Genomic DNA, 25,000 nt, shown 5'->3' on the forward strand with positions numbered 1-25,000 from the left:
GTTCATCGTGACAGGACGTCATTCATGTCTCGATTCAAAGATGTGCTATTAAGGCTGGTCCTTTCCTGCAGCCCAGCTGGAGCTGACATGCCTGTGTGTGTGTGTGTGTGTGTGGTTAGGAAGATCAACTCAGGGCTCAAAGCTCATTAAAGATGGTTGATGAGTTCTGAGTTTTGCCTAATGACACAACTAACAATACATTGTCAGATAGTTGAGCGGCTGTGATTGGAATGTGATGAAGATGATGATGAAGATCCTGTGAGGGACTTTGCTCCTCTCATGGTGAGTCAGTGATGTTTCTGGGTGAAATAATTAGGGGCTGAAAAGGAAAGCTTCCCTGAGCCAGCCATCAGCCTGGACAGTGCTGGAACATTATGGCTGCCTGTGTGTATATATATATATATATATATATATATATATAGAAACCTCTCACATTCATTCTGTTGCTTTTTGGGCTGATCTGGGAGGCAGCTTTTCATTCAGTTTTACAGCATCTCTCCATTTCTGTTCCTCTATGATGTTAATCTGGCACTGTGAGCATCTCGTTTGCACCCACAGAAGACTCTAAACCATTCTCCATTCGGTGAAGTGTGTAATTGATTATGGAGATTTTATGTTTGAAAAAAATTGATCAGCTGATATAGCAATAATAGAGGCAAGTCTAAAACAAAGGTCAAATTAATTCATGCTAAACTTGCACTGACTAGGTACATTTTATATTTTATCTGCACTCAAACTCAAAATGAGCACGCTCAAAGTAACATGCTGTGTGCTTGTGGCCAGGCAAAGCAGCCAATATGTATATTTTGTCATAGAAGATTTCTTCACTCTGCTGCCACATCTCTACCTCTCTCACCCAAGTAAGCGAGCGATTCTGCTAACGATGATGCAAATAAATCAGACAATGCACAGGCAGTTCAGTGGTTAGGGTTAGATGTGAACAAACTGGATGGACTGTGGCTGCGGCATCACCACTCATAGTAATGGATGGTTGACGCTGGTCTACGCTGCTGTGTGAGTATTCATGAGATTTAAAGATCAGTCTCTAGTATTCAGTAGTCCAGGCTAACCCTGACAGTGATCCAGCATTAACAGCAGCAGGAACCTGGAGCAGCCGGCATTCATTTCATTATTTACACCTCCTGTCACACGCCAAAATGTCTGATTCCCATGGTGTTGTTCATCACATCTGTCAGTTAGGGTAACCCTGTACTCACCAGGTCACTGCTCAGCTCTGGGAACACAGCCACATTATCTAAACTACACACGCTGCTAACAGTCAACGTCCATAAGAGTGTAGGGCATTCACGAAAACTGTTACACGCCTACACACACACACACACACACACACACACACACAGACACAGACAGACACACACACAGACACACAGACAGAGACACAGACAGAGACACAGACAGACACAGACAGACACAGACACACAGACACACACACACACACACACACACACACACACACACACTATTCTCAGCCTACCTCTAGTTTCACTGTCCACTGTTAAGTCTTGATGACATCATCAGGTTGCCTGGATACCGTGGCCCATACAAACAGTGGCACCAGATCAACAGCCGTCTCTCTCTCACACACATACACACACACACAGTCCCTCCCTGTTACTGACATCGCTCTGCTGCGTCTCTCAGCTGCCCTCTACTCTAAAACTCTTTGACTGTGAATTAACGGCTCAGTCCCACAGAGCCCCGAGACAAGAACCCCCTGACCTCTGACCTCCCTGAGGTAGGAAAGATGAGCACTTGTGAAGTGTGATTTCAATGAGTGCCATTTCATCACAAGAGCAGCAATCTGAATGTAAACTTACACCATTAGTGTTGGGACAGGCTGTACTGAACGTGTCCGTCAGTGACTGCTCTGAAGCCTTCCTTCCTGCTACAATGTGCAGCCATAGCAGCAGTCTGCTGTTACTACCACCAGCCTGGTCATCACCTTCATGTCCTAATTATGAATGTTACAATGCACCACTAGTGTAAAATGCTACAGCTGCTGTTGTTTGTCGAGAAGTGAGCCAGCTTGACTTAGTTACTGAGCGCTTTTAATGGAGCACCCTGACAGGACCTTAACAAGCAAACTGATGATTTATTCCATGTAGAAACACATATGTGATGATGTTTGGCACAAACTTATCTTGTACAGACAATAAAGCTGCAAATTCTTTAGCCCAGGTAAAGAAAGAGGTGACGAGAGAGAAGATGGATGGAGAATAGAAATGAAAGAGTGTTCAGACGCAGACATACGGACATGTAGAGCGCAGTTATTTACCTGTCTGGGATGTGACGTCCACTGTGACCTTCTCTTCACTTTTCATCTTATTCCGTTCTCTGTCATTGCATCCATCCACTGTATCCAGAGCGTCTTCAGTATCCATAGCAACAGACTCTGGACCTGTGCTACTGCCAGCAGGGACACCCTTCCTGTCTGCTAATGCCTGGGATGACTGGTATTCTCCTGTTTCCACATTCACAGGGGCAGGCTGTTCCTCTGGACTGGGATGGGCCGCAAGAGTGGAGTCATACGGGGTAACAGGAAGTGTTGAGCAGCTAGGATGGGACAAAGTGGGAATGTCCCCTTCACAGGATGTTTTAAGGTGAGCCTCCAGCTGTGGGTCTCTGTCCTGCTTTTTATCCTGACAGTCTGACACGCTTTGCTGACACTCTGAGCGGGGTGGACTGTCCTGCTGCTGACACTCTGAGCGGGGTGGACTGTCCTGCTGACACTCGGAGCTGTGTGGACTGTCCTGCTGACACTCTGAGCTGTGTGGACTGTCCTGCTGCAGACACTCGGAGCTGTGTGGACACTCTGAGCTGTGTGGACTGTCCTGCTGACGCTCTGAGCTGTGTGGACTGTCCTGCTGACACTCGGAGCTGTGTGGACTGTCCTGCTGACACTCTGAGCTGTGTGGACTGTCCTGCTGCAGACACTCGGAGCTGTGTGGACACTCTGAGCTGTGTGGACTGTCCTGCTGACGCTCTGAGCTGTGTGGACTGTCCTGCTGACACTCGGAGCTGTGTGGACTGTCCTGCTGACACTCTGAGCTGTTTGGACTGTCCTGCTGACACTCGGAGCTGCGTGGACTGTCCTGCTCATGCGGCTGTCCTCCTACCTCACCCTCATCATGTCTGTGCTGTATCCCCCTTTCTTCCTGACAGACAGACTGATCCTGCGGGCCTCTATGCTCTCCTGGTGTGGGATTCTCCTCAGAAGCCTCTGGATGTTGCAGCTGGATGTCTACCTGCATGTGACCCCGGCTGTCTACCTCGGTTGTAATCGTTTTGTTTGCTTCTGGCAAAGCTTTCCTACTAACTCGGAGTAGGCTGTCTTCTTCTTTAGGTGGTGAACATGTAAATACTTTGTTTTGTGTAGTTTCTGTTTGGATTTCCTCTTCGTGGAGTTGTGGTAAGCTAGGAGTGTCTGCAGGTGCAAACAGGTCCAGCTTAGCTGGCTGGTTGTAACATTGCTGTGCTGCAAGAAGCCTTCCTGTCTCAGCGTCACACTCCAACACCACCTCTGATATCTCAACATTAGCTGCTTGTTGAGAGGGGAACTGATCAGTAGGTTGTGAATGCTCTACAGGTTGCTTTCCTGTCTCACATGGTACCAGAGGACACCTGTCTTTGTCCATCAGCTGTGAGGCCTGAACAGTGTTGAGTAAATCCTCTGACCCCTGACGCTCTGACTGATTGTCTGCTAACTGTTGGCTCAGCTCTAGGCTGGCCATGGCTGATGCTATTGCTACCGCTACAATTGCTACCGCTGTGGCAACTATGTTTTCATTGTAGTCCTGCTCTTGTTCTCTGTCTATGGAAGACAACTCCCTGCGATGCATGCCACTGCCATTTTCTTCACTCCTTCTTTTCTTAGCTGCTTCCTCTTCACCCACCCACAACTCATTTCTCTTTTCGTCCGTGTGCTGCTGATCTCTCAGCATCTCAGGGACAAAACAATGCTCTGAATATCCCCTCACAGTTGTCTCAGAGCTTCCTTCCCGTATTTGAAGTGGTAAAACATCCGCTGTGCCTTCGAATGGCAGAGCTCCAGCTTCTGTAGGACGCACAGATTCCATAAATCCTACAGGTCCTCCCTTGGGATCCACAGGTTGTTCTGCCTCGTTTGACTCCACACATTGTACATGTGTATTTGGTTCAGGAAATTCCACAAGAAACGAGTGCTCTGTGAACTCTGTAGGATCTGAAAGTTTGGCAGGAAGTTCTTTTGGACAGTTAGAGTCCACCAAACCTGTCCGATCCACAGACGTTACAGCTTTACCAGCAACCGTCAAATCCTCATTTTCTAAAAATGGATTTGACTCCACATTATCCACGGTTTGTTGGACCGGACTGACGAGCCCCTTTAATTCCAGCTCTGTAGGGTCAAGTACTTCCTTTTCTACTGGTTGCACAGTTGTAACGTCCTCTACGTCTGCCTTTCTGATGTCCATCTGACTAAGTTCTGAAGCACTGACGCTAGAATCCGGGTTAAAGTGATCCGGTCCATGAAAGTGCTCGCTGTTGTCTGATAATTCCTTTGTTTCTGGTGTCTGGGAAGCTGTACTTTCAGTCAGGTCTGCCGGACTGAAGTCTGGAGTGGTATCACTAGGACAGTCCGGTCCATGAGTGCCCCTGGTCTGGCCCTCTGTCTGGCTGGGTAGAAGCATGGCGTCCTTGTCAGTTTCCTCTCTCTGGGCTGGAGACTTGTCGTCTGCCCTTCCTGTTCTATCCCTGGCTTCTGACTCGGTCTCTGACTGAGTCTTTAGGTCTGTCTTTATCTCTATGTGACTCTGAGACTCGATGCTGGAGTTGGAGCTAAACTTGCCCTCTGCGCCTCCTCTCTTCCCCCTCTTATTCCGCCTTTTTTTCCTGCCCTTTGCTCCTTTCTCTTGGCTCCCTTGCTTCTCTTCTCCTCCCTCTTCGATGTCTGCTCTTTCAGAACTCTGTCTGCTGTAACTGGTCTCTCTGTTAGTGACCTCCTCTCTGTCTCCCTCCACTCCTCCCTCCTTCCAATCTGGCCCTACTTCCTCCTCTGGCTGTGATCCGTGCACTTCCCGTCTTTGTGCACCCGGCCCTTGTGACAGTGCTGGCTGTGTTCCAGCAGCATGTGGCTGACTAAGAGCTGCAGACACTTGAGAACTAAGACCAGAAGCTTGGGCTGAGCTCCATTCACATTCTTTCTGCTTTGTCACTCCCTGCTCCAGCTGTTCATGTGTTCTCTGATCTGTTGTGTCACCATCATACCAAACTGACTGGGAGTTCACCGCCTCTCTCTTCCAGGCTTCATTGGCACCCTGGTCCAGGTTTTCAGCCTGATACCACACTGTTTTTGCTATGGTTTCTGGTCCCTGTGGGATTGATCCCATTCTGCTTCCAATCCAGCCTCTGCGGGGTTTTCTGTCCCTGTCTGGGGACTTGGGGCTGGTCCTCCTGCCAGACTGAGGACTGTTGTCCATGGTGTCAGGTTGGCTCGGCTCCTCTGAGTCCGGCTGACTTTCCTGGGGATCTTGGGATTGTTCCTGACCCATGGTTACTGAAAGGACACAGGGTTAGATTAAAGACTGCAAAAAAACTCAGGATCAAACTTACGTTTAGTTTCATATTTTCGGTCATCATTTCTATCAATTACTCTCTAAGTTTACTATAGATATGGTAACACTGTTGCATTGCTACAAAAAGCAAGCTGGGTCACGAGCAGTCAGAACATCAAACCAACAGTTGAAGGTGCTCTAAGCGACGTCATGCGTTTTTTTTAGGCTACAACATTTTTTGTCACATACAGCAAACATCTCCTCACTATACGCTAGCTGCCTGTCCCCTGAACACAGCAACAAAAACAAACTGCACCAACCTGCACCACCAAACATAACAAACAGTGTTCCAGCCAATAACTGACAAGAAGGATTTAGGGGTGGGGGGTTGGGGGGTTAGTGCGTGGGCACATGAAGGGGGGTGTGGGGAGTGGAGGAGAGAGAAGGTGAAGAGGGAAGTTAGCTCAAGGAGAAGGGAGGGGCGTCACCCAACATCGCTTAGAGCACCTTTAATAATTGCGCAGGTGAGCTGTGTGTAGATAAGTCAAAGCTGAACCAGGGAGAGTTCATCGACTGGGATGGGAAATAACTTTACTACATTAACCTTCATTTTCATGTTTCTTTTCCCCCAGATTGCTTTTTTTTTACAGTTTAACCACCAGAGACTACTAGTGTTAATTTCTAAAAGTTGACGTTCAGAATCAGAATCATCAGAATCAGAGTACTTTATTGATCCCCTCCTTTTTTGTTTAGTTACAGTTGCTCAAGAGTAAGAAAAAGGCTAGTCAATAAGTGTATTGAGTTACATAAAGTAACATAGCTACAGTGCAAGAAATAAAAACGTTAAGTAGAAGTAAAGTAAGACTAGGTAATAAGTAAGATTGATTGAAAGATTGTGTCGCTAAAACAATGGATTGTACAAAGGCTATTGTAGTGCAGTGTCAACATAAATAGAGTACAGTGTGAACATAAATGAAGAATGGTGTGAATATAAGTAGGAGCAGTGAATATATAACAGACATAGGCCCGCATTACAGCTGCAACCAGGTTCTGGTTCATCCTCAGCACGACTGTACTGGGAGCACTTCAGAAGCAAAACGTTCCAAAAGTAAGGAAGTATGTACGTAGTTCTTGTTTTGGTTTTAATGCACACAGCAGAATCAGCAGACTTTCTAACTGCCGGATGTGTCAATAGGCCACTGTTTGCGAATGTGAAAGGTGTTGTGTTTGAAATTTGCATTGCGCATGGTTTGGTTTAAATAACTAAGCTGATTTGCATATGTTAGCCTAAAGCTAAATGCTAACATTTGATTGTCATTGTCACATTCTATTCCTGAGTGAATACAGATTACAGATGTCAGGACAGTAGGAAAGGAGCCTTCTGACGTGGGTTTCTTTTGTTCCCGCAGTGCACACCACTGTTTCCGCTTTGGGTGTAAAATCTCATCAACAATCAACAGTGACACTGTGTGACTCGGAGTTCCTGTCTGTCCAGCCAATCAGTTTCCCAAATCACAGGTTGATTTTTATTAGTTAGGTAATCTGACAGCAGGTTGATTTTTATTAGTTAGGTAATTTGACGGTAGGTTTGTGTGGTAGAGTCTCTGGTCAGCACTTTCAAATCAGCAAAGGCACCTTTTTCTTTCTTTGATTTGCTTCCCACTCCCCATGGATGAGTGAGTCTAACACTGACCCACTAGGGGACGTACCTGTCCTCTCTGCGGCCGATTCCACAGCAAACTTGACGTCAGCTGGTCCTGCTGGGAGACGTCCAGTGTCTCCCTGCCCTGTCCGTGTCACTGCTTCTGTCTCTGCAACGCGCTCACGTATCAGCAGGTCAACTTCCTGTTTTTTTACGATGATGGCGGTAGACCCGGCCGCTGCCTTCCTGCCAGCGCACTTCCCATCAGCGCCTGGTGCAGACCCTGGCTTTCTGGGTAATGAAGTCTCTTCCGTTGTGGGACCACGCTGAGCTGTCACTGATTCTCTAGGTGAAGTAGCTCCATCTGTCTCTCTTCTACTTCCTGTTGCCTTTGTGGGCCTGTGTGCTATCCCTCCACCTACCTCTGGGGTGCCTTTGTTACTTCCTGGAGATTCGGCTGCACGTCTCGCAGTTTTTCTACTTCTCCTTTTGTTTTTGCGGTTACGGCCAGCGGGAGAGTTGGCAGCTTCCTGGCTCTGACAAAGACTTGCACTGCTACAGGATGTCTGAGTGACAGCAGAGTCCTCCCCTCGGGCTCTCTCCTCCAATGACGGAGGACTTCCCTGTTCCTCTGTGGTGCTACAGGTCTCTATGGTTACCGCAGACAGCCCTGCATTCTGCTTGCAGGGCTGCAGCCTACAGGCAGGGCTGAGAGCCGCAGCACCAGAAGAGTTTCCCTGCAACAGGGAACACAATCCAAATGAAGTGTTGATCGAAAAATGTCATTTCAGAAAACACAACTACAAAACATTTCAATGAAAAACTAAATATATGGCTTTGGTGCATGCACAGGCTGTGAGAGGGTAAGCTATGGGACCTGTCAAAAAGCTTCTGTGTTAGGGTACGGCCTATATTTATGAAGGATTGGATAACCATGGTAACGTGATGCTGGGTTCACTCAAAAGCCTGTGGTGGGTTTCTGCAGAGAGCTCAGAAGTCTGTTTCCTGTGTACGTCTCACAGAAGAGACCACAACTGGCAGGAAACAACGGAACTTTTCTTTCTTGGTCCCGACCGAATCAACGCAACAACTTCAAGTACACATACTGTATCTCAGTAACCAGTCCTTCCAGAAAAATGTGGAGTTTTTTGTGATTGTTGCGGGCAAAAATCCTTGATTATGCGGCACGTTTTCTTAAAAAATGTGATGGAATATGTGGGACATTTATGCAATTTTATGCGATGAAATTGCGGGAACTTGCAAAAACTGTGGTTTCATCATGGCTTCATCGCGGGGTTTGCAGCTTTTCAATGATGTTCACGTCGCGTAATTAAGTCGCTTCATAACGTTCCCATGGCAACAGGGGAAAATGGCTGCTCTTGTGTGAAGTAAACGCAACATTTTTCAACTGTCTGCTAAGATATATGTGACTCTTTTGCAACGAAAATGCGGGGATTATGAAATCATGCAAGCCCCACATATTTTGCGCCGAAATCTGCAATTTATGCGGCGAAAGTGCGGCGTATTTGAAAAAATGCGGTCCCCGCATAAATATGCGGACTTTGGCTGATTATGCATTGCGTTTTTCTGGAGGGACTGAGTAATGTCCATACACGGTCTGCATGTCAGTGAACCACTGCAGTGACGCTGCTAAACACTGCGTTACAATAAGTTAGTTACGCAGAGTTACACGTGTGTACGGCGGACCTACAGCCAGTACAAAGTCTCCACAGCTGCCATGTTCCTACACGTCAGGCTGACAGAGAGATACCACATGGAGACTGATGAAGAGCTGTGATTGGCCTGCTGTGGTGACGTTTCCTCCTACAAGCTTCTGATGGCGCTGGAAATTGTTTAGAGCGAAGACAACATGGAGCAATCAGTCCCTCCAGAAAAATGCGATTATGCGATCGCATAATTCAATGCATAATCAGCCAAAGTCCGCATATTTATGCGGGGGCCGCATTTTTTTCAAATACGCCGCACTTTCGGCGCATAAATTGCCGATTTTCGCGCAAAATATGCGGGGCTTGCATGATTTCATAATCCCCGCATTTTCGTTGCAAAAAAGTCACATATATCTTAGCAGACAGTTGAAAAATGTTGCGTGTACTTCACACAAGAGCAGCCATTTTCCCCTGTTGCCATGGGAACGTTATAAAGTGACGCAATTACGCGACGTGAACATCATTGAAAAGCTGCAAACCCCGCGATGAAGCCATGATGAAACCGCAGCTTTTGCAAGTTCCCGCAATTTCGTCGCATAAAATTGCATAAATATCCCGCATATTCCATCGCATTTTTTAAGAAAACCTGCCGCATAATCAAGGATTTTTGCCCGCAACAATCACAAAAAACTCCAAATGTTTCTGGAAGGACTGAACAATAATGAACAAGGCGGAGCTTCTCGGTTACTGTGGGGAGTAAAGTCCCGTATGAAACATCTGTCTGATGTGGTGATGATCTGAACTATGAATGTAACGCGAGCATCGACAGCAGACGCCTGCTAACCTCTAGTGTCGCGTATCAAAGCTCAGGGAGCTCAGATGCTGAAACAAAGCACGTTTGGAAGTGAAAACGTACCCAAAATAAGTATATCTTATTTTTAATTTGATTAATTGCTAAATATTAATCTTAAAAACTGTGGTGACAGGCAGGTGAGACTGTCTCTGCTGTCAGCTCACCTGTGTGTCCCTGTGAAGACCAATGTGTCTCCTCAGCTCCTTCAGCTCCTCCTGGATGCAGCGGCCGTCACCGCCCCCCCCCCTCTGCCCCGGGCCCGGGAACGTCAAAGTGTAGGTGCCAAGAGCGGCGTGGTGCTGAAACACTCGGCCTTCTGGGTCGACGTGCGGCTGCTCCTTTAGTTCCACTTGGACGTTTGAGGACGTCTCATACCTGCAGGGACACAAAGTCATACGTGTGTGTGTGTGAGACGGCTGGTCCAGCTCTCTGACTCTGCTGTCCCGCACGACTGAGACACCAGGGGGACCAGGAGTCTCTGAGTCTTACCTGTGTCGTTCATATATTAAATAAAGTCAATAACTAAAAGGTCCAGGAAAAACAAAATCTAACTAATACACAACTAAAGGACAACTCCCGACAGGCAGCCTACGTGCCTCACACTGCCCTGTGTGGTGGAGGCTTCATATCACTCACGCAGTCTTTGGAACCACACCCCCAGCTCCAGCTCCAGCTCCACCTCCACACACACACACCCTGAGCCCAATCAGCTGAGCTCTGACGCTCCCAGTTCAGCCTGAGCCATGGGAGAGGTGCTCAGTTACTGACACACACACACACACACACACACACACACACACACACACACACACACACACACATGGTGTGTTTTGTTAACCCGTTTTTCTTCCCAGTGACAGCAGCATTAATGCAGCAGGCTTGTTTGTCCTGTCTGCCAACTCAGTCCTTACCACCTGAACATTATTATTACTAACACTTTATACTGTACTCTCTCTCTTTCAGCTGGTTTTGGTGTCTACCAACAACCGCTCGTCTTCTAACAGGAAAAAGAAAGTGTGATCTCATCTCTTGTAAGTTTCAGGGTTGATTTGGTTTCTTGTTGTTTCTTGTTTTAAAGGTTAGATATGGTCTAGTTCCACCTTATCGAGCAGAACTCCAGATTGGACCAATCAGATGCTCGGGATGTTCCCAGAGCCACACACAGAAACACTCACAGTGTGGAACAGCATGATTCACATAAACCTGCTCACACTCACAAGCCTCACCGCCCTCGTTCGGTTGATTTGAGCTTCGGTTGATTTGAGCTCTGTATTGCTTATCTTCTCCTCCTTTTGCTTTTGTATTCATTTCTTTCTTCAGTTAAGCACTTTGTGCTCTACGAATAAAGAACACATGCCACAGCCTTTCTGAACGAGTCAGCACTAATGAGTCAGCTGCATGTGGAATATCTGAGAGACAGAGACACACAGCATCTGTGTAATCAAGTGACTAGGAGGAATCCCTGCAGTCGATTTAAGATTACGATTTATTTATTAGGACAATGCGCATTAATCAACATTTCTGTAAATGTGCCAGTGTTAGCCAGCCGGCTAATTTTCAACTGTAGTCCTAGTTACCTAGCATGGATGTCTCTATCATGGGAGGAAACCCAGACAAACATGCAAACTTCACACAGAAAGACCCTGCCTGGCCCGGGGATCTGACTGTGCAGTGAGGCAGCAGTGCTTACTGCTGAGCCACCGTGTAAACAGTAGTTTCTATGTTCCACAGAGACGTTCGCAGGAACACTGTCTGTCTATCTGTCTGTCTGTCTGTCTGACTGACTGTCTATCTGTCTGTCTGTCTGTCTCAGCGTGTTGTGACATAGATGCTCTGACATACAGAAGCCCCCTGTACATGCATACTTTATACAACTTGCTACTCAACCATATGCAGTTCTATTTCTATTCTTTTTGCACTCTTTATGTTTTTGTTGTCTTGACTTTTTGAAATTGAGCTTATGGAAGCACATATATGGGATAATAACAGAGTCACACTCCACAGCTCCTGATGATGATGATGATATATCTATATCTCTCTCTCTGTGTACTCACTGTGTGAAGAGCTGCAGCAGCTGCTGGTGTCCTCTGCTCTGTGCCACGGCGGCTGCAGTCTGTCCCTGGGCGTTGGGCGTCCTCAGCGCCTCCCGGCCTGCCGGCTGCTGCAGAACCAACGCCGCCACTGTCCTCAGACCGTGACTGGCTGCCACGTGCAGCAGGCTGGACAGCTGCTGGCACTGAGACCGGCCTAAGGACCGAGATAAGACACGGTGAGGGCGGGGCGGGGATGGACTCGTGGGGACATGGGAGAGAATACAGCGGGACGCTCTTTAGTCAAACGTGGCTATCAGCCGGTCCTGGGTCAGGGTCTCAGATCCATCACTGCCTCACAATAAATGCATTTAATATGAAGACTGTTACTGTGAAAGCATCAGTGTTGGCACTGACAGTGTCTTTACTATTTTAAGACCGTCCAGCGCCCATGTCGTTTAAATAGCATATGCACCTGCGCCCATCTGTGCGCCCATCTGTGCGCCCATGGGCGTGCTGGTCTTACAGGGCGGTGTGTTCAGGTGCATTCTGGGCGTTTTGCTATCTTGAGGCAGCGGGAATTGATCGTGCCATTGACCAACAAAAACCTGGTCTAAAGTCAATAGCGCAGCATTTCATTGTTATTTTAACAGCAAATTAGTAAAATGCTCCTAGGCACGTGCACAGCGCGCGCACACTATGCTTGTTACACACACAGGGACGCACAGCAGCACACAAAGATGCAAAAGATTACAAATAAAAATCCGCCATCATAATAGCAATGGTACAAACGCGCCTGGCTTTTGAAGGGAATGGGAGATGATCTCTGATTGGTTTATTGCATGTTACACCCAAAACACACCTATGAATTAAAACACACCTATGATTAATGAAGACACTAAGTACAACCCTTTTGAACCATGCGCCCGGCGCACGGACCCTTTTTTCCGCCGTCAAACTAGCAAAAGTGGAGTTGGACACGCCCTAAACGCACCTGGGCCATGCGCTTCACGCCGTGCGCTTAGATCGTTAAAATAGGGCCCTCAGTGTTATCCAAAAAATAATTTCATCACATATTTAACAACTGGATAAAGAACCAACAACCTTTGAACAACTGGAATGGAAAAAAGTAGCACAGTTGCAGGGAAGCCATGTGCTCTATCAGCTCAGTGTGGACTTGGTTAAGAGGCTACATGAACGACAGCTGGGATCAGTCTTTACCAGCCGTTCCTGAACACTACTGACATGCCTAAAAAGGCTGTGGGTGTGTGAACATCTCCACGTCCAGCTACCTGATGTTCATGGTCTTCATCAGTACCACGCAGTGGGGTCGGGAGTTTAGAGGTTGGAATCAGTACAATGGACGAAAAAGTCAGATGGGTGCTTCCCTAATTAGTACACAGTCTGAATCACCAGGGCATGTCTAATGTCAACCAGAGGGTTGCAAGAAGAAGGTGATTTACAAGAAGACGCCAAAGATAATGTCTAACTGAAGAGACAACGAGATTCAGGAACTTCTGTTGGAAAGAGCCAACGCCGAAATCTGTGTGTGTGTGTGTGTGTGTGTGTGTGTGTGTGTGTGTGTGTGTGTGTGTGTGTGTGGTTGCTCACCGGTGCAGCTGTCCAGAGGTGTGCAGACATCCATAGATGTAGCTTCCTGCTGTGTCTCTGTGTCGTCCCTGTCTGTGCCACTGTGTGCAGGTGTGTGTGTCGTCTGTGTGTCCAAAGCGGGTCCAGTCCTCTGGGGGGGCAGGCTGAGGTGTTTCAGGGCCAGGGCCAGGCTCTGGTCCAACCGCTCACACTCTTTAAACCCAATCTGACACACACACACACACACACACACACACACACACACACACACACACACACAATAAAGACAGCTCATTGAGTTATGTGAAATGTCTTGCTAATATAAGATCAACAATATCAAAATGAATATCCAAAGATAACCTTACCTGCTCATCATCCAATAGGAATGCTTCCTGTGGAGATGTGTTGTCGAGCAGAAAGTGGGCCATGTCCAGAGCCAAGTCCTACACACACACACACAGACACACACACACAGACACACACATTTAGCAGTGTGTGGTGCACTCTAGTGATTTCCATGAGTTCATGATGTCCCATCAAACCTTTCTACTTTTTAAAGTGCCCATATTATGAAAAAAACACTTTTTCTGGGATTTGGGGTGTTATGTTGTGTCTCTGGTGCTTCCACACACATACAAACTTTGAAAAAAATCCACCCATGGTGTTTAGAGTGAGATACGGTTTCTGAATGTGTCCTGCCTTCAGTCTCTGGGTGAGCTGTTCAAAATCGGCACGGCTTGTGACGTCACAAGCCGAAACGAGCAGGCTAACCGCAACCATTAGCTCGTAGCGTTAGCATGCTAACGCTATGGCTAACACTAGCATGCTAACGCTAGCATGCTACCTCGTTCTCAATAGCAAAGCACTGCTACAACACACACAAGTTCACCATAATCTACAAAAGAACTACTTACATGTGCGCCCTCATTTAGAAGTCTCCCAGCTAATCCTGCCTTGTAACTGACCGAAGTTGTAGAAACAGCCTTTCTTTTACTGTCTATGGAGCTAGCTAGCTGACATGATCTACATCTGAGCTACTGGGCATGTGCAGTGCAATCAAAGATAGTACAGAAGAAGAAGAAGAAAAGAGGTCTCACTCTGTAGCTAAAACAGAGACCAGCTGAAAAGAGGATCTGCAGCAGTGAGAGAGAGCACTGCAGTACAACACAAATATGGTGTTTTTTGAAAATTAAACCATGTAAACCTATTCTGGTACAACCTTAAAATACAATTATGAACCTGAAAATGAGCATAATATGGCTGCTTTAAATTGTTTCATCTTTTACAACTTGCGTGCCATTTTTTTTACTTGATTTTAAATGATTCACCATTTGGAAACAATTTCACTTTTGTTGATCAAGATTTGAATGTCTTGGACGCCAACTCTAACGGTGCTCCAGATGTGTTCCCGTCATTGAGAATATCTGAATGAGGCGTGACATAAATACACACGTGAGTTTTAGTTCCAGTCGTCTTCTTGTCCATGACCCCCAAACATAACACGCGCGTTTTGTGATGAGGTGCTGAGTGTCAAACACAACCAGATGTTTTTTTGTATGAAAGGCAAGATTAATACAGCTGTGATGGTCTCATGTTTACATTGCGTATACATCCAGTGGCCATGTATGTACATCACTCTTATAGAGAACAACTACACCCCAAATCAGCATCAGGTAGGCTGTGCAGCTTCTGTTACAAATCATTTCCATCTACTTCTCTGGTCAGCGGCATGTCAGAGCGACAGGTGACATGCTGGAACATGTTGCAACCAATAGAAAGCTGACAGAGCTGTTACCTGTACGAAGCAGAAGGTCTCCTGTGAGTGTGTATCCACTGGTGCACCAGGCCGAGCCAAACACAACGTCACCAAGACCTGCTCACACACATTATGGGCTACACAACACACAGACACAGACACACACACATTCTTATGAGTGCACTTGTGTCTATTCATTCATCTGCGGGAGAATGTGTGTGTGTGTGTGTGTGTGTGTGTGTGTGTGTGTGTGTGTGTGTGTGTGTGTGTTACCTGGACACACGGCCTCCAGTGTGACGTGGCTGACTCGCAGCGTGCTGCTCAGGTGTCTCTGTGTGGATCCCGAGAATAAAAGATAAAACTCCGCCTCCTCCTCTTCCTCGTCCTCTCCCTCAGCACGACACACATCATCATCATCGAGCTGAACGGTCAACACACACTCTCCCTGAGAGGACACACACACACACATACACACAGAGACAGGGAAGTCAACTTTAATCACGTAGCTCACTGACGGACGGATCCCAGTCCAACAGCTCTGGTTCAACTATTACCTCTTTAAAAACATCTTTAATTGACGTCTGTACAATTTCCAGAAAAGATGTATAAAAAAAACGTTCTTGGAGGACGTCTTCTGGATGTCTTTAAATCACGTCTTTTAGACTTGTTCCAGACGACTTTTTGCTCACTGGGAGTAAAAACCCAGATTGAGACGCAGATTCTGATTGCGCAGTATACATGTCCTCAGGTCTGGTTTCTCCGGAAATTCAAAGCCAGACTGTCATGGCGGGTTGTTCAGAATACAATCTCATATTGTACTAAAATAGTTCACCGAAACGTGTTTCTGAAAACATTTTAAGAGAGAAATAGGCCGTGCAGTTGCTGAATCTGTCTTCATTTCAGATCGACAAAGGTCAGTTTAAAAGATTTTCGTCAGATTTTGAGAGACTCTAGTCACGCTCATTCTGCTCCCCGTTTCCGGGTTAGCACTCTACCAATCAGATGGGTCATTTGAGTCTTGTTCGGAGTTTTGCCGACCGGATACGGCAAAAGTTTAATCTATCAACTAGCTCCGCTACCTTCTTCGTTGCTCTGGTTGGTTGTAGCGCTATCCTATTGCGTGCAGAGGGAATTTGAAAGACAACTGTTTATCCCGCCCCTCGGATTGAGCTCTGTTAATGGTGAGTTCCCAGACCCAACATCTTGATGTGGGTCTGGCTTGTCAGGCTAAATTTCAATTTGACTTTCATTTAATTAAATTTTTTCTTAGAAATGACAATGAGCGCTCTGCTAGGAACAGTTTAATATGACAGGGCACCTGTCAGAAAAAAACAGCTCAGAGCCAGACCTGCTCCACATGCTCACTTTACCTTTATATACTTTTACTGACTATCATGCAAACGGTTTACCTGTATACGGTTTACATATACATACATATACATATATATATATATATATATATATATATATATTACTCCTCATACGCATACATGTACATATATACATTTACATTCATTTCTTCTTTGTCCATTACTGTACACCTGCCTACCACCATTTCTTTAGATTGTACAGATGTTATCTCCTATATTTTAACTTCTGCACTATTTTATATCTTAGCTTCTCATTTGTTTTACTTGTGTTTTTAGGTGGACATTTAAGGAGTATTGTTGGTGAATATATACAAGAGCCCCACGCTTCATCTGAAGAGAAACTTCCTGTTCTGAGCAACAGGCTTTGTTGATTACATTTTAACTATTTCAGTAATCATTAAACAATTAAAAGAAACGTAGCTCCTTGAGCAGAACTAGAGAAAGAAAAGGCTCTTTGAATGGCGAGTTGAGTTTCAAAGCCCTTCCAGATGATTCTCTCTAAAGACTAAAGTTATCTGCATGTACTGTGGATGTGAACGTCCAGTCTCAAACACCACTGGAGCATTAACACTTGAAAAATGTCCCTTTAAAGAACATTTTGAACAATTAAAAAAATTGTGATTAATTTACGATTATTTACGAGTTAACTATAATTGTGATTAAATATTAGAATGGATTGACAGCCCTAGTTTGAAGATATAGAATAGAGACTTCAGACTGATATGAGTTGTTTGTATTTTGCTCCTTTATGAATGCTGTGAAACATGACACAGCACACACACACACGGCTGCTGAACATGCAGTTAAAAGTCTGTTAGCAGCCACACCCACAGGCTAACAATAGACACACAGGAATGTTTCACAACCAACACACACACACACACACACACACACACACACACACACACACACACACACACACAGCTTACTGCTGTTGAACTGGCTGCAGTGATCCAGAGACAGGCAGGGGTCTACAGATGCCTGGCTGCCGTGAATCACAAACATTCAGGCTAAGCTGACATACTTGTATTGTTGTTGAGCTCAGGTTCTCTGCAGGGAAGATGAGGACACTTCAGCAGTGCACATTACAGACAGAATAGTGTGTTTGCTTGGCCTGAGGTGCTGCTGCTCATCCAAACAACTTGACAGCCACACTGCGCCCCCCTGGGTCAAGGGCTATACTCCTGCCCTGACGTCACTGTTCCTCACGGTCAGAAACACACCGGGGGAAAACACTCTGGTTCACTTGAAATACACCAGGAGCAGCCTTTATACTCAGAGGTAGGCAGCTGCCTGGGCTGAGATGAAAGGCCCCCATGAAAAATATTGAATATGTTACTATTCTAACTCATTGTACTCCGAAATTACTTACAGAAGGCCCCCAAAGCACTTACGAAGCTGTGTACTACTGACTTACTGTGTACTTGTACTTCAGAGGTAAACATAGGTCGATGGTGTTTTAAGCCCCCCAACGTCGACTTCAAGGCAGCGCTGCGACCGTCTACTTCAAGGCACCTAACCCTAACCTTAACCCTAACCATTGCCTTATCCTAGCCTTATGTCTAGACGTTTTCTGTGCTTTTTTGACATTTTTTTTCCTACGTTTTTCAATGTTACACTAATAATTTTTCTTTACATGCTATAAAATTAATTATTAATTAATTAATAAAAACACCCAAATTCAATGAAAGTAGTGAACTGATCATTTATATAACTTGTGAAGAGCGTTGTACGAAGCCATCCACGTTATTTTGTTTTAAAATTTGGTTGGCACATTTCTGATATAGAAACTTTTTGAAAATGGGTCAGATTTGACCCGACTACAACAGGAGGGTTAAGTCCTTCTTCTGCCAATAGCAAGATTCCCAGTTAGATTTGTGATGAAGAGTGAAAAGTAAAACAAGTAAAGCAAGACGCTGTGTGCCTGAAGCCAAACTAAATCGAGCCCTGAAAACACACCAAGTCATGGTCAGAAATACACTTAGCAGAGGTATTCATTTCCAAACAGGCGTTTAGTCGCTTGCTTTGACATCACCACCGTGGTTATAAAGTAACGTTAAGCATGGATTTAATGGGTGGCAGTATTTAGCCGGTGGTAACGTTACTATGGTGAGTTCCAATAGAACTAGGAAGTTGGAATTTCTAAGTTTCCAGTTGGAAACGTCAACTGGAACGCCCTCTGAAGTTGGATTTCCTACTCAGAGGTATTATTCATTTCCAAATAAGCGTTGTAGTCGCTAGTAGCCCGCTACAGACGACATGCTTGAGAGCCCTGAAGCCCCGCCCGCACAGCTGTTCACTTAGTTTTATTCACCGTTTATTAATATTGAACACGTCCCATTTACAAATTGCACCAAACACCAAATCAGTCACTGCACGTCATTGGATACCCATCAACACAGCTGCAGTGTGAAGTAGATTGGATGAACGGTTGTCCAGCTATTGGAAGGACAGACAGACAGACTGACACTCTCAAGACAAACAGAGATTCATAGCTGTATAGTGAGATAGCATGCTAAAATTACATAAGAAGTATGTTGACAACTGGTTCTGAAGTGAAACCTTTTCTGACATTATCTTGGAGCTTCAGGATGAGATTTCAGCTGATAGGGGATTTCTAATCAGCGCCGAGCTGGCAGCGTATGAGGCCCCCCCTTCCTATCCCTCAGTTCCGCTCTGCACAGGGAAAACCTCATCATGTTTGGATCCATGTGGAACCAGTCATTGGTCAGTGGAAGAACTTTAAGATTTTGCAAACAGATATTCCAGTGTCCCAGGTTAACATACTAGATGATGTTGGGACCGTGTGTGGTGTCATCACAAACCTCTGGAAGCGTGTTGTTTCTAAAGTCAAAGCTCCCACATCACTGAATTCTAAGAATTATGTATGAGTCATTTCATAAACATTGCGTTGCGACATGTCCAAATGTGAAATTGTTTCTGGATTTTGCATCCTAGATGATTCAAATTGGGTAATGCTTTGTCCTGCTTAGCGAGGAATGTATCTTGCATCATGTATGAATTACTGGAAATACTGGATTTCATAGGTGATAATAACCCTCCCAACATAAGCCGCCGTGTATAATGGTCCTTTTATCGATTATCTTAAAGTACAAAAGTACAGTGCGAGTCACTTTGTTTGTATTGTTATTAGCAAAGAGTTGCATTACAAAGAGAAAATGTGACTCTTTGTACAGAAAATATATCGTAAATTATATTATGGAAGGGTAGCATTTTTACACTACTGTATGTTAAGCCTTTTGCCCACAATGTTATAGGTATCTCTCCCCCCCCCCCCCCTCCCCCCAGAAGAAATATGTCAGAGAAATATTACTTGATAATTTTAGGCATCAAAATGTCTCTAATAGATATGAATATATCATTATGGAATGTAACTGTAAATGTCTTGTTGCACTGAAGTTAGTGCATCTACATACAGACAGCAGTCCATAACATACACTGGGAGGACAGGGTTACTAATGAATTCATCACGTTTACAACCCTGTCAACCTTTTTACCATCCTTTTTATGTGTACACAGCTGCAGTGGAAGCGGTTGTTGCATTTGACACAGTTGATCATGTTGCCAGAAATCTGGCCTTTCACAGTATTTGCAGTATTGGCCCTCTGTGTGTCTAAGACAAGGTCATGGCTTTGTGTCAGTAGTTCAGGCAACACACTTGAGATAAAGAAATCCTGTGCTTGTGCAAAGCCTCAACTGCAGAAACTCTGGATTTCTCAGGCTACGTTGCACAATGAACTCCTCCTTCATCCACAGCACTAAGTCACAGTACAGTAACGTCAGTTTCCCTAACTTTCAGATCAACTTCAATACTGTAGTGACAGTAAAGTACAGAAACAGTGTGTGGGGTCCTTCTGTATCATTCTACTGACACTACTCTTACAATACTTTGGAAAATGGCAGAACAGAATGCAAATCTCTGCTAATGACCAGAGTACAGAACTCTGAACAGGACACACACTGGAAACTTCCCACGTGGAAGCTGCTGAGATCAAAACATATCTTTTACTGAACGGTTAGCCTGGCTGACACCAGACCCTTCTCAGTTATAACTGAGAATAATAACTCTGGACAAGCTTCATTCACAGCCCATTTCCAAAGGGGCGTCACCAACGGACGCCGCTCAAATGCCTCTAGGCGCAATTGGATAGTCCTTCAACCAATCAGAACAACGATCTGGGTGACGTAGCAGCGACAGTGGCATCAACGGGTTGCTGCGCTTCAGTGGCCGTCATGTTGAATGTAAACAAAAAGCTGCTTGCCATCGCTGCGCTGTCGTCATCGTGTAAAGACCGCCTCAACGGTTGTGATTGGTGCCTCGATTTGGAAAAATTGGAAACGGGCTTGAATGGTCTCTTGGCCAGATGGACTGGCAGAGCAAATCTCAAATTTGCCGGAAGTTCATCAGGGTTTTCCCAGGCTAATGAACGGTTCAACTGAACCACAAATATGTTGTTGTCTCTTTCACGCATGCACGCACGCACACACACACACACACACACACACCTAGACAGAGAGACAAAAAGAGCCAACCAGGACTCAGGAATTAACGTTGCATGTGTGAAATGATTGTTGTGCAGCACAATCTTCAGTTATGGTGTAGATGGCAGTTAGTGTGTTGCTTTAGAGGACGGCTTTGATGTGCACTGCAGCACAGAGTTTAGCTTTGAGCTAAATGCTAACATCAGCATGTTCAGCAGTAGAACGTTCACCGTCTTAGTTTAGCATGGTAGCATGCTAACTTGCTAATTAGCAGTAAACACAGAGAACAGCTGAAGCTGATGGGATAGTTCTGCAGGTGTTTTGGTCATTAATCAGTGATCGGTCACAGTGAAATGTTGACCTGATGCTGGCGCTAGTTATTAGAATTCATCCTGAGGGAAACATGAATGTCTTAACCAATGACAATCCATCTAATAGTTGTTGGGACAAAAACAAACGGACAGACGGGAGGCAAAAATGTCAAAATGATACTCACATAGAGTGGAGCTTGTTGGGGATTCAGTTTCATGACGCTGGACTCTAGAAGACAAAAAGAGAAGACAGAGACATGTGTTAGCTGGAATCCAATCAATGCCCTCCAATGCTGGAGCGGGAAGACAAACCACGAGGAGAGAAATCATAAATAGACCTCCAATCCAATCCACTCTATATTACACGCCTTTGTTGAATTAAAGATTCTGATTAACAAAAGAAGAAACTTTATAAATTCATATTCATGTAGTGAAAATCAATCTTTGCATTTGACCCATCCTAAGCATTGGGACCAGTGGACAGCCACACACAGCGTCCAGGGAGCAGCTGGGGGTTCACTGTCCTGCTCAAGGACACTTTGACATGTGGCCTAACCCTAACACTAGCAATGATTGGTCAATTCTGTCTTTTATTTCTAAATAACAGACAAAGAAGAAGATGAAGACATGCCTTTATTAATCCCACAAGGGGAAAATCACATGTTTACTCCGTTGGTACAGTTTTTACACACAGGCCTAAAATACAGCTGTGTCAACACATGCACAGCATTTAGAAGTTAACAGAGAAAACACAACCGACTGCAAGTCGCCCAGAACACAAAGGAAGTCCATTATTAATTCAAATGATGCTTCACAACATCACAATGATGCAATCACACCATTTTTAGTTGTTTTCTCTCTTTGCAGCATTCTTTTTGTAACTGCACACTGATGCAGATGTTTTCTTCTGTCACATGTTTCATGTGTGTGCATGTGTTTTGTGAAGGGCAGTGTGGAGCCATCAGGGCCACCGTACTGACAAGACCTCCTTGCATCTGCAGCAGCAGAACATTTAACAGGTTCACGCAAGCACACACGCACCTCTCTCCATAGAAACACTGGGACCATCCCAGGGAGCCTGTAATACAGGTTAACTATTCAGCAGCATGTCTAACTGCAGTCAGCGGAGCCACACCTGTTCAGGTGTGGTCTGTTATGTTCACACAAAACACTGATTTTAAGTTTCTACACAGCATCACAGGGGGTTCCCTTATTCTGGCTAACTAGACCCGAGCACAGGTCCAGGGATACACAGCATTTCAATAAAGAGATCCAGCTGAACACAGGAACCATGGAAATAACTGGAACTACCTTCCATGACCTTTCAGTCAGTGTGGGGGTGAGGAGGGGGCTGATAAAAGGGGCCGAGGAAGGAGAGGTGACTGACACAGTTGCAGACGCAGCAGATCTGAGTCACACTTTGTCTTTGTCTGCAAGATGCATCTCCCTCTTCATACTGTATGTATTAAAGAGAGGACCACACATGTTAACAGAGGCTGGCAGGGTATTCAGATGGATTTCCTGAGGTCACACTAAGGCTAAGACAGAAACTATCTGAAGAGAAAACGCAAAAGTGGCATTGCGTTCTCACTTTTTATTCCGCGTTTAGACAAGCGTTATGGGGGGGAAATCTGAAAGGGGCGAAAGTGTGTGAAATGTGAGCCACCAAGTCAACGTGCCTGCGTAGAACCTTCCTTCTACTTGTCTCCCTCTCCTCCTCCTCTCTCCCTCTCCCTAGTAGCGCGAAGCGAACAACAAAAGCTGACAATTTTGTCTGGACAGACGAGGAGGTGGAGTTATTGCTCCAAACAATGCACACACAGACACACAGACACACAGTAGATGGGAACGCAACGGTGGAGCGTTTTTAGGATTTCCACTCTGGAGGGTGGTTTTACTTTTTTGCGTTTTTTAAGCCCCAAAAATGCCGTCGCCGTCTCAACGAAAGGTACATCTGATAAAATATTGTTGTTTTCACCCGCAAGCGTATTGGTGTAAACAGGGCCTAACTGTGAGTGGACAGCAGGAGGAAACACAGCGAGCCTGCTGAGATTAAAGGCTGCAGACACACAGCCAGCTGGCCTTCTTCTGTTGGGACCGCTGAGTAATATTAGCTGCCTTGTGTTGTTGCACTTGCTGCATGTTTGGTTGTGTTGGCAAGGTTGTCGACTAGTCTTCCATCATAAGTAATGGAATCCTCGTGCACACACATCCTCCCTGCTCTGCTGTCACATTGATACAACCCTCCTGCGCTTGCTGCTTATGGTGGAAAACAAATCTACAGTAGTAATAATTGATAATAAAATGCAAAGGGTCAATGCTAGTCCCATCATACCAGGGCAGGTAGAGTGGTGATATGTTGTCAAGATGTTGAAGAGAAACCCAGCGATGAAACGCTCCCCAGCGCTGCCAGAGAAAAACACCGCAATGAACTGCAATAAACACGACATCATCCTCCTTTCTAAATTGCCTCGTTGTATTTTCTTTGGTTATTTTGGTGGAAGCAATGCAAAAGTAGTGCAACGCATGACTCTACAGACAGCAATATTGTAGAGTGAGTCATTACTTTCAAATGAGTTTGACATATGTTATATTTAAAACAGAGAGGTTGGCTCAGTGCAGTACGTGAAGAAGTTGACTGATGTAAGCCAGAGCAGAGGAGACATGAAGTCAGCAAAGACACAAAGACAGCTCTCTGTTCAAACCTCAGAAACAGCTGGGGTCAGCACCCAGGAAACAGGAAGTCTCTCACACACACACACACACACACACACACACACACACACACACACACACACACACACACATTTTAAATGTACTTTAAGTATTACAAGTAAAAGTACTTGCATAACGATGTATTCTCTTAATGTCAATATTGTAATAATTTAAAAAAAAAAACAGTAGGCCTATGGGCTGTGGCATTTTAATTAAGTTAGTTTTAGGTTAATTTAATTGTGCTTACCATCTGTGGCCCAGTTTACATTCTGACTTACACTTCTGGTTATCTATCAGGGTGATCTGCATGAAGCTCGACTTTGCATTATTTCCCACAGGACAGTGAATGCTGCACACATTTATCGAGCGAGAACACACAGGCTTGGACAACAAGTACGTGGCTTCACAGCTGAGGAGGACCGGGAGTGTTTTTAACATAGATATACGGGTTGTATATTAACCTTATGTTAACGGATGCTTCACATATGACCCAGCAGAGTATTGGGAGCAGCAGCAGTAACGGGAGTAGTAGTAGTACCGGGAGAGGTACGCGCCTGGCCAATAAACGCTATTGAAGGGCGGGTCTTGGCGTGGCGGTGCAGGAGCCGCTGCTGAAGGCTTCCCTGCAGACTGCAAACGTGTGACGGTCAGGAAGACGTTTTGGCACGGGGAAAAACTGATCAGAAAATGTAACGGAACATTGTAGAAATGTAGTGGAGTAGAAAGTATAGATAATTGCTGCAAAATGTAACAAAGTAAAAGTCAAAAGTATTCACTATTGATTCTACTTAAGTAAAGTACAGATACGTGAAAAATGTACAGTAACGAAGTATTTGTACTTCGTTACATTCCACCACTGCACGCAGAGACACTTTGCATGTTGTCACAGTGAGATCTTTGCAGCCATGACAGACTCAGAAACACACTTCCGTTCGGTTTTGTTTTTTTATCAACTGTATTGTGAGCTGTGATGCACGACACACACCTGCACACACTGAAGGAGTCAACAGA

At 45.3% G+C, this 25,000-nt stretch overlaps 1 protein-coding gene across 2 annotated transcripts in view; it reads right to left on the reverse strand.

Annotated features, from left to right (window-relative positions):
• The window catches only part of akap13 (A-kinase anchoring protein 13), a 113,750-nt gene that overhangs the window by 52,528 nt on the left and 36,222 nt on the right, over nucleotides 1-25,000 (reverse strand). The window contains exons 4-13 of one of the 2 annotated variants that reach the window (XM_036003774.1): nucleotides 21,460-21,503; nucleotides 15,364-15,535; nucleotides 15,130-15,227; nucleotides 13,700-13,777; nucleotides 13,356-13,560; nucleotides 11,769-11,961; nucleotides 9,879-10,089; nucleotides 7,262-7,931; nucleotides 2,297-5,554; nucleotides 873-877 (exon numbers count right to left, since the gene is read on the reverse strand). In XM_036003774.1, coding sequence (XP_035859667.1) covers nucleotides 873-877; nucleotides 2,297-5,554; nucleotides 7,262-7,931; nucleotides 9,879-10,089; nucleotides 11,769-11,961; nucleotides 13,356-13,560; nucleotides 13,700-13,777; nucleotides 15,130-15,227; nucleotides 15,364-15,535; nucleotides 21,460-21,492 — 4,923 coding nt within the window. In that variant the 5' untranslated portion in view covers nucleotides 21,493-21,503. The remainder of the gene's footprint in view (nucleotides 1-872; nucleotides 878-2,296; nucleotides 5,555-7,261; nucleotides 7,932-9,878; nucleotides 10,090-11,768; nucleotides 11,962-13,355; nucleotides 13,561-13,699; nucleotides 13,778-15,129; nucleotides 15,228-15,363; nucleotides 15,536-21,459; nucleotides 21,504-25,000) is intronic. The other variant, XM_031285546.2, reaches the window with a different exon arrangement.

Source organism: Sander lucioperca, chromosome 7, assembly GCF_008315115.2.
Source record: "Sander lucioperca isolate FBNREF2018 chromosome 7, SLUC_FBN_1.2, whole genome shotgun sequence".
NCBI lineage: Eukaryota > Metazoa > Chordata > Actinopteri > Perciformes > Percidae > Sander > Sander lucioperca.